This window comes from Dipodomys ordii, unplaced genomic scaffold (assembly GCF_000151885.1).
Source record: "Dipodomys ordii isolate 6190 unplaced genomic scaffold, Dord_2.0 Scaffold69, whole genome shotgun sequence".
NCBI lineage: Eukaryota > Metazoa > Chordata > Mammalia > Rodentia > Heteromyidae > Dipodomys > Dipodomys ordii.
Window position 1 is genome coordinate 3,431,445 of NW_012267285.1, and position 10,233 is coordinate 3,441,677.

Here is a 10,233-nt window from a genome sequence, read left to right on the forward strand (position 1 = left end):
AAAAAAAAAAGAAAGAAGATCTTTTTCAGGTCTGTCTTAGTAACACAACTAAATAACCCATAGTGAGTAGACTTCATTTGCTATAAGAGCCATGGAGAAGCTCAGCATTTCTCCCCGGAGATGCGCCCTGTACACATTCCGGAAGAAAGGAGTGAGAATCTGTGGTGCGTACAACAAACACAAGGCCTTCTGTGCAGCCTTGCCAGGCTCCAGAAACTTCTATCCAAGATCCGGCACTCAGAGAACTTTCCCAGCGGACATTTCTCACCCTTTGTCGGAGTATGACCACACACTGAAAGACACGGTCCCCTAGTTCTGTGACTAAAAGAAGCAAGCCAGACACCACAGGAAGCCTTCCCGCACACTTCCTCCCTGAAGAAATGCAGCCTACTTCTTTTGCCTTCAAAAAATACCAGATGAGGTCATGTGGACCAACTGTCCTGGTGACAGTGAGAGGCGCTGAACAAACACTCCTAAGTCTTCTCTGTTTCTTCAGGCTTAGAAAAGATGCCTGGCAGAGACGGATAGGAATCCACTCTGAAGAAATACTCCTATCATTGAGGTGGTCTAATTATTTTGAAAAATTGTTCTGCAAAAAAATAAAGTATAAATGACTCTACAAAATAACTAGGCACACAAAGAGACAGAATAATGGATGAAAATGTGCAGAAACTACAAAAGAGAGACACAGGGCCAGAAACCCACTTGGAAGGAACTATCTACTCAGAGAGGTCAGAGACCATTCTGATGATTTTCCAGGGGGCCCGAAAGGTATGGAGAAGAATCACATGCGAATTTTAGAAATGAAGGAAAGAATCCCTAAAGTGGAAAACGCAGTCGGATTATTTAAAAGAAGACTTGGCACCGACGAAAACAGAATTATTGAACTGTCAAGAGTCGGGAAAACACTGAGATTCGAGCGTAGATTCAGAATCAAAGGAATGCAAAACACAGCGAAGACTAAAAGCAAACCGGGGAATTCCTGGGTGCTACATTTCCTGAGCTGATCTTCCACAGTCACTGGTAGACCCGTGGTACATTCCAGTTCAAGTTGTTCCTGGAGTGTAATGTGGCGATTATCTTGGTTTTCGGGGGCGGGGGGGGGGAGGTAGGGGATTGCTGATGGGAAAGAACATGACTAGGGGCTTCTGTAAATCTGGGAATGGGCTAAACTTTGTCCCAAGTGATAGTTGAATGGCTGTAGGTCTTGTGATTATGACACTTTTATTTTTATTTTTGTAGTTTTTTGTTTGAATGTTGTATTTTACTTTTTTTTAACAAAAAAGAAAATGTTGAGCTGGGCGCCGGTGGCTCCCACCTGTCATCCTAGCTACTTGGGAGGCTGAGATCTGAGGATCACGGTTCAAAGCCAGCCCAGGCAGGAACGTGCATGAGACTCTCATCTCCAATGAACCACCAGAAAACCAGAAGTGGCGTTGTGGCTCAAGTGGTAGAGTGCTAGCCTTGAGCTGAAGAGCTGAGGGACAGCGCCCAGGCCCTGAGTTCAAGCCCCAGAACTGACCAAAAAAAAAATGTTTTTAAAGAATGATAAGGAAATGTGTGGTCCCAGACACCTACAGCATGGTCCGTGGCCCAAAAGTAGGAGGTGGATCAAGAGAGGGTAAATCCTGTTCTGATCTTCCAGTAGATTCTACCTTGCTGTGGGTCGTGAGGCCGGCCTGGGAGCAGAGGGGCTGAGAGGCCTGTGGTGAAGACCGGCAGCCTCACCTCTCGCCCTGGATCAGGGTCAGAAATAGGGTGTGCAGAATATGCACCTGTCGGCTGCGGCTCCCCATCCATCCCCCTCCGCCGTGTTCACGCCCTTCCCACGTCAAAACTTCTCTTTAGATCTTTGTTTCTTCGAGCGCCTCTGTTCCACCCATAATGCTGAGGTCCAAATGGGTCCCAACGTGAAGGCAGATTCTTGAACTCCTCCAGCCTCTACGCTCCCTTCCTCCGGACAGCCGCGGACTGGCAGCGGACCTGCCGTCAGATCTCTCGTCGTGGGCTGCGGAAATGTGCTGATGCGGAAGGGTTAGAGCAAAAAGAATTCTAGATCTCCAGGGAACAAAGGCATTCAAATCAGGCCAAGGAGAAATCTTGGAACTTGAGACTGTAAGACCGGTACCTCGCCAGAGCGCTTCCCTTTGCGGAACGCCCCTCCTCAGGAAGGAGATGCGTCAGGTGCCTGGGCTAAACGTGACAAGCACACCACTTGGAAAGGAGAAAGCCACCTCCTCCTCCCTCCTTCCCTCCCTCCCTCCCTCCCTCCCTCCCTTCCTTCCTTGACCTAGTTTCTTTCAACAGCCATTAGGCAGAAGCCACAGAACATACATAATAAGTGAGATTCATCCTATCTCCAGGGTCTAGTGAGGGCACGTGAATCCACGCAGATTGGAAATGAGTGTGTGCCGATGGCCTGGTGGTGGTGGTGGTGGTGATTAGCATAACCACACGTGCTGGTAGAATCGTTCACTTTCACACTCAGGTGCAAGCTGGGGACATGCAGGCCTAGAGCGTGCCCCAGGAGAGCTGTGTGTGCGTTAATAAGAGAGCTAACCAGTCCGATCCTCCCTGCGAGTGTGCCGTATGCTCTGCGCTCGGAGCCGGCTTTACATGACCACATCCCCCCGCCCACCCCCCAAGCTCCATTGGAAGGGTTCAGAGCCCTGGCAGCTCTGACCAGCCCCTCGGCCTGGTTCCACCTGCCGGAGGCCATGGCCCCCAGGTCTGGAGCGACGGTCCTGCCCTGGGCTGACGCCCGGCCGCGGTGGGGCCCTTACAGGGCTCTTCTCCGCCGTGTCACCTCTGTGGCCCGCTTCCCGCTCAGCTTCCTCGGTGGCTCTGGATGCTTCGGCGCGAATGTGTGCGCCAGCTGCTAATTAATGGAATCGCTGGGGTCTGGAAACGCGGTGCGCTAAGGGGAGGCTGCGAAGCACGCTCATTAATTCTCAAGTAACGCTGCTCCGGCGCTCTTCTCCTCTTACATTTTTTTCCTCCCTCTCTCCTCGGCTTGGCTTAATGGCTGGGGCGAATCCTTCTCATTCGCCTTTTGAAAGCCACACCAGCAGCACCGCAAGCCTTGGGAGCTGGGAGAGGGCCTTGGGGGGTGAATGCGAAGGAGAAACTCCCCGGGCCCCTGAGAGACGGCAGACGCCCGAGGCTGGGCCGAGAGGGGCGGAGAGGTCAGGTGTGCGGGACTTGGAGGGGGCGTCCTGGCCCGCAGAACCAGGTTCCCAGAGGGCCCAGCTCGGGGAGAAGCCTCCTGTCCACCCTGCTCCCTGGGACCCACAGAGGACGTCGGGTTAGCCCGGGGTCTTCACCAGTCATCCGTCCCCGGAACTTCCTCCGCTGTGCGTCTGCCCTCCCGCAGGACTCCGCAGGCCAGAGCGGTTCCCAAGAAGGCTGCTGAGAGCCACGGCCTCAGCCCTGAGGACCGGCATCTACTCCGCCCCTGGATACTTCCCAGCCGTGCGATTTCCCCCTGCCCACCCCCCACCCCGCCTGGTGTCCCCCCCACACACCCTCCCGCTTGGCTGTCTGCAGGCTGGTTGGCCTGTGTCTCAGAGGAGCGAGGTCGCGTAAGGCTTTCATCACGGCCGCCCTCTCTCGTCACCACTGCTTCCCTTCCCGGAAAGGGAGGGTGGTGGATGGGCCCCCTTGGAGGCGCTGAGCCAGCCCTGGCCGGCGGGTGGCGTGGGGCCCAGGCGGTCACCGTGACTCAGGGCAGCCTCTCTGTCCCCGCAGGCCTCCAGGTGGTCCTCAACTCCATCATCAAGGCCATGGTGCCCCTGCTCCACATAGCCCTGCTCGTGCTCTTCGTCATCATCATCTACGCCATCATCGGCCTGGAGCTGTTCATGGGGAAGATGCACAAGACCTGCTACAGCCAGGAGGGCGTTGCAGGTAACAGGCGTGACCGGAGGCTGCCCCCCCTGCGTCCCCCGCCCCCCACCAGCCCCGGGCCAGCTGGGCCGTGGGAGAGCCGGCGCTCGGAATCCCCCCTTCCGTTTTCATGATAGCAGATCTCTGCAAAAGGCAAGCGTCCCCCGCCCCAGCGCCGCCTCACACCGTCTCCCTGCGAGAAACGCCTGAAAAATTAAGAATCCACCCCACATTCTTGACGCTAACGCCGAGTACCCCAAGAATGGCCGCTAGCTAGTGAGCGCGTGTGTCTGCCCAGTCAGATTCGGCCACAGGGCAGATCCGTGGCGGGGTCGCCTGAGTCACGAGGCCTTCCCGCCCTCCCGGGGCCTGGCCTCGGCCCTCCACGGTCCACGCTTGCGTCCCGTTCCCAGGCAGGGGATGGAAGGCCCCTTCCGGGGGGGGAGGAAGGGAAGGTGTGCAAACTCCCCGACCCCACCCCCGAGACAGCTCCATCTCTCCACCGCCGGTCCTGGCCTTTCCCAGGCTCCCCGCTTCACGTCTTTCCGCAGAGCTGTGTATTTAGCGAGCAACACTGGCTCGTGGAGCAGTGCCCTGAGCAGCCTGGGGGTTGGGGCTCGCAGGAGCTACTGCACACGCCTCTCTTCCATGAACCCCGCACCTCAGCCCGACCGGTGGAAAAACCACCCGAACAGACACGGACAGGCTCTTCAACAGACCTCAAGAGCAGTTTAGCAGGGGAGTGCATGTAAGGGACCAGGCTGGCTGGGAAGAGAGAACAATACCCCCAACCTAAAGGTTTAGCCGTGTTCCATTTGTATGCCTTCCTTTTTTTTCAAACAAGACCCATGCTCCGTATTTGGGGCACCTTGGTCAAGAAAAAAGGGGAGCATCAGCGGGGTGCGTGGAAAAAGAGCTGCCACATCAGAGTCTAAACCGGCCCCTCGGCTTTGCTGAGCGGCTGTGAGGCAGAGGGCGTCGAGCGATTCATCTCCAGAAACCAAAATAGATGAGTGTGGCGGGGCGTCTGGCCTGGTTCGAGGGACGCCCGGGCTGGGTCCCGGCAGCGTTGCTAGGTGACGGCCACGTGATCGTGCACACAAAATAAAAATCACTAAAAAATGAGATGACAGCTAACCTATAAAAATCCACAGTCACGGAACCACCCGGTTGCCTTCCTGCTTTTTGATGGAAAATGTTGTTCAAGAGGAAACTATTTCCTGTCAAGAGAATCTCCAGCTTCTGGGGCTGAGGGTTGTATCACACAAATCATCGTGTTTTAAAACACATAATTTTTTTTTTGATTGGGAGGAAAAAAAAAACCAATAACAAACAACGCTTGCCCCCTGCTGGGGCGTTGAGGCCTCCAGCCTGGCTGAGATAAATCTCAAGCCCACGAACGAATAACGCCTCCTCTTCCGCGTACAACCTTCCTCCTGTTGGGTTCCGTCTGCGGCCAGCCCTGAGGCGAACAGGAGCTCAGAGAAGTGGGGTTCCCGTGGAGGGTCCCGGAGCGGCGTTAGGCCAGACAGCAACCTGCGAGGTGTGGACTGTCCCTCCTGGAAAACGGGGGCCGAGGGACGGGGGGGTCACGTCAGCTGCCCACACTCTGGGGTGGGGCGTCCCCCTCCCGCTCCCTCCACCCTCTGTCCGCTGGCGACCCACGGACCCAGCTAGAGCGACCAGCCGGCGGCGGGGCCCGGTCCACCTCCACCGTGGCCAGCCAGACACCGCCGCCTCGCTCTTTCCTTGAGGCGTTCAGTGCTTTCCCTCCCTCCGGGCTGCACTTGGTGCACGTCCGGATCTTGGGATAGACTGGATTTTGAGCCGTGTTTCCTATGCAGCCCATATCAGAAAGCTGTGGGGCCATCCAGCGCGCCGTGGCCTGCCGGGCCCCCCTTGGTCTCTCTGTTTTCTCGGCAGGTACAGCGCCATATGCTGAGACCTTTTGTTTCTGTCCGTCCCATCTGTCCGGTGGTTCTCAGTGCCAGGACTGTTCAGTAGCTCTTCAAGCACAGTAATTACCCCCAGAGACAGGAGCGGAATTGCTCCACCGAACCTGGCAATAGAACCACCTGCCTTCCCTTCCCTCCTGAAAGTCAGGACCTCGGGATGTAATGGATTTCTGTCTTCCGTGCGGGCCGCTCAGTCCCCTCTTGTTCTCTGCCTCCGGGGTTTTACCAGACCCCTGGCATGGCCTCTCCGCACTGGCTTTCTGCCTCCCTCCGTTTGTTTTTAAAGGTTGAGCCCCCACGGCTCCTCCCCACCCCCTCACCCCGGCAATTCCCAGCTCCTCAGAAGAAAACGAGTTCGAGTTCAACCAGCTTGCTCCCGCTTCTGAGCGTGCGTTGCTAAGACCCGCTTGCCTGCGCGTGTGCACTCGTGGGTTTTGAGTGTTCCTGGTCTCGCTTATTATATATAGACGCCTATTTTTACCAGGCCGTCGCTGCTTCTTAATTGTTCTCCGATCTTCTTCTTGTCGTTCAAGACAGACTTAAGACAGCAGAGCAGTACCTGAACCTGTGCATCATCTTTCTGGATCTCACCCCTTTCTCTCTTGTTCACGAGGTCCCTTCTCCACACACGCCATCTTCTTTCTAACATACAGTCGTAAAACCCGCAGGCATGTTTTCCTTCCTTGAAGATGCTCAGAACCGGCCTGGGCAGCCTGCCCCTCCCCCTCGCTTCTGGAGTTTTCTGAGAGGAGGAGGCAGGGGAGCTGTCACCTGGTACAAGACAGGCCGCGTCTCCACGCCACGAAGCGCAGACCCCGCGCAAGGAAGAAGTGCGCGTTTCCCGGGATGGCTGCGGTGGGATTGCTTCACCCTCTCTTTCCCCTCCCATCTCCCACCTTGTTCTCTCATGCATACTCTAGAAAGCTCTTTCTAGAACCGCATTGACCATCTCTTTGGTTCTTGATTTTCCAGTTTCTCCACTGTCATTTCTTAGGAGCATGGTGTTTTTTTTCCTGTGATGTTTAGGGATGGGATTTGCTCCTTGGGCTCTCTTCTTCTTCTTCTTCTTCTCCTTCTCCTTCTCCTTCTCCTTCTCCTTCTTCTTCTTCTTCTTCGTTTGTCAGTCGTGGGTCTTGAACTCAGGGCCTAGACGCTGTCCCTCAGCTCTTCAGCTCAAGGCCGGTGCTCTACCACTTGAGCTACAGCGCCACTTCCGGTTTTCTGGTGGTTTATTGGAGATCAGAGTCTTACAGACTTTCCTGCCCGGGCTGGCTTTGAACCGCGATCCTCCGATCTCAGCCTCCTGAGTAGCTAGGATTACAGGCATGAGCCACCGGCGCCTGGCGGCTCTCTTCTTTCAATATGTCATCTCCCATCTTAATCTGGAAGGCTCTGGCCATTTCAAGAGTCACAGAGAGGGGAGACTAGAGGCAGCTGCTCCTTCAAGGGCCCCACTCTGGCAAGGAGGGGAGAGCCGGTTCAGCACTCAGTGCTGCGGACTCATCACGCTGGCCACGGAGCAAGGCGCCCGGCCTGGCGCCGAGTCACCTCAACCCCGGCATGAGCCCGGCGTCCGCGCACCGGCGAACGGACGAACACGCCACGCAACACAGCCTGCGGCCGCGCAGGAGGAGGCGGGAGCGTCGCGGGGGCGAGGGAAGGCAATGGACACGGAGGCACCACGCAAGATGATGTTATGTATTTGAACCTTCTGGAAAAGCGGTGAAGGCAGACCCTTCCAGAAACACAGTGAAGATAGAAAGCAGACCAGGCTGTTGGGGGCAGGAACGAGGGGCAGACTGGAGACAGGAAAGGAGTCGAAGGGGAAGAAAAAGGAGAAGAGGAGGAGGAGGAGGAGGAAGACAAGGAGGAAAAGGACATCAGGATGAAGAGCAGGAGGAGGAGGAGCAGGAGGAGGAGTCAGAAGCCCTCAGGGCTGGAAGGCTGCAGACCCGCATTTTCGGCCATAGCACCTTTCTCCGTGGACGGCTCATGCTTCACTCCCCCCTTCGGAGTGAATGGTTCCGCTTGGGAGCCACGCCCCACGAGAGCCGGCCAGGGGCCGCGTCCTCTGACCAAAGCCAGCGCCCCTGGGGCCGCTTGGCTCTCGTGAAAGAACCCGGGGCGCTGGGTGCCTCCACGTCCCCAGATGGAGCGGCGCTGCCCCCCTTCAGCGCAGCGGGGCGGCCACCGGCCCTGCCCCCTTCCAGCCTCTGCCCTGGCTGGGCCCGGCCCTCACCACGGCCCACCAGCCCTGCCCCCTTCCAGCCCCCGCCTGGGCCCGGCCCTCACCATGGCCCACCAGCCCTGCCCCCTTCCAGCCGTGCACGCTGCGTGGGTCCTCCCTCGCCGTCTCCACGGCAGCCTGGACCGCGTGGGTCATTCGGCTGACGCCGGAAGTGCCGGGTCTTACTGACCTTCACAGTGACCTCTGGGCTGTGCGGCCAGCCCCCCCCCCACACACACACAGAATCAGCTCCCCAGCCGGAGACGCCTGCCACCACTTCCTACAAGAGTCCATCCAGGGTCAGGAAGCCACCCTCCTCCTCCGGGCGTGGGGGGGCTGGGGGGCGCAGGGCAGGGCTTGGTCCCGCTGGGCCTGGTCAGGTGCGGCCCGCACTGTTCCCCGGGGTGCGTGAATGGCCGCAAAGCCCACCGCCGCCGTGGACCCACTGCGCCTGGACGGTGCCAACGCCCGCCCCCCACCCTGTATTCAGAAGGCTTCCCTGTGGAGTGACTTGCGTCCCCCCCCCATAGCACACGTGGAAGATGGGGTGGGCACACGGCCGGACAGCACCACGGGGTGCGGGCAGCTGGGTGTGAAGCGTGGCAGCCCACATCTACCTGAGGGGGAGGGGAGGAAAGGAAAAGGAAGGAAAGAGAGGGAAGGAGGGAGGGAGGGAGGAGGAAAAAGGGAAAGGAGGGAGGGAGGAAGGAGGGAAGGAAGGAGGGAAGGAAGGAGGGGAGGAAGGAGGGAAGGAAGGAGGGGAGGAAGGAGGGAAGGACCTTCCTATTCCTTTTCAGGAAATGTTCCCAGCTGAGGGGCCGCTGGGGCTCAGGCCGGCTGTGCGTTGTGCGGCCCCGCCAGGCCTCTCTCTCACTCCTGTCCTCCTCGCTCCCTCTCCCTCCTCCCAGACGTCCCCGTGGAGGAGGACCCCTCTCCCTGCGCCCTGGAGACGGGCCACGGGCGGCAGTGTCAGAACGGAACGCTGTGCCGGCCCGGCTGGGAGGGGCCCAAGCACGGCATCACCAACTTCGACAACTTCGCCTTCGCCATGCTGACGGTGTTCCAGTGCATCACCATGGAGGGCTGGACCGACGTGCTCTACTGGGTAGGTGGGGAGGGCGGGGGGGGGGGGGGGGATGCCCAGACCCGCCTGGCCACCGGCCAGCCCCCTCTCCCTGCCCACGAGCCCCAGAGAAGCCCCACCTTTGGTTGGACGGGTGTGCGCTCTGCCGGTGAGGTCCCCTGCCCAGCATGAGCTTCCATTCGGCTCCTCTTCTGCACCGCGTGTTTCCCTTTTCCTGCCTACCCCCCCCCCAGGAGAGCTGTGGGCAGAATTACCATCCTCAGAAACCCCGGGCCTAGCCTGCCCAAAAGAAACCATTTTTATTGAGTTGCCTCTCCCTCCTTCCTCCCCCCTCACCGCTCTCCCCCTCTCTCACACGCTGTTCTCTTTCCCGTTAACAATGCCCCGGGGATGCGCATGGCAGTAGCTAGCCAGGCAGATCACGGGTCACGCCAGCCTCCAGGCCCCTGCCCACCGCCAGGTTCACGCCAGCCTCCAGGCCCCTGCCCACCGCCAGGCTCACGGCCAGCCTCCAGGCCCCTGCCCACCGCCAGGCTCACGGCCAGCCTCCAGGCCCCTGCCCACCGCCAGGCTCACGCCAGCCTCCAGGCCCCTGCCCACCGCCAGGCGTGGTGATGGACTCCTGGTGTTGCAGCTGGGTGGAGACATGACTAGAGAGATCACAGGCCAGGCCAGGGTAAAAACGCAATAACACACTCTAGTGTGTTCCGGGGGCCTGGCCAAGGCGGTGAAACACCTACCTAGCAAGCATGGAGCCTTCAGCTCACACCCCACACCACACACAGACACACACACACACACACCACACACACATACACACACACACCACACACACACCACACATACACACACACCACACACACATACACACACACCGTGTGCGCGCGCACACACACACCACACACACACATACTGGTACTAGGGCTTAGACTCAGGACCTTCTCCACTTGTTAGGCTATTTCACTCAAGGCTAGGGCTGGCTCTCCACCTCTTGAGCCACAACTTCAACTTCCAACTTTTCATGGCTTGATTGGAGATAACTAGAAATGGGCTGAAAACCTGAACAGAGGTGGCTCAGACCT

The 10,233-nt window shown here is 58.3% G+C and overlaps 1 protein-coding gene across 1 annotated transcript in view; it reads left to right on the forward strand.

The window, feature by feature from the left end:
- The window catches only part of Cacna1c (calcium channel, voltage-dependent, L type, alpha 1C subunit), a 107,687-nt gene that overhangs the window by 6,758 nt on the left and 90,696 nt on the right, over nucleotides 1-10,233 (forward strand). Inside the window, exons 2-3 of the mRNA XM_013023621.1 lie at nucleotides 3,748-3,906; nucleotides 8,976-9,172. Coding sequence (XP_012879075.1) covers nucleotides 3,783-3,906; nucleotides 8,976-9,172 — 321 coding nt within the window. The 5' untranslated portion in view covers nucleotides 3,748-3,782. The remainder of the gene's footprint in view (nucleotides 1-3,747; nucleotides 3,907-8,975; nucleotides 9,173-10,233) is intronic.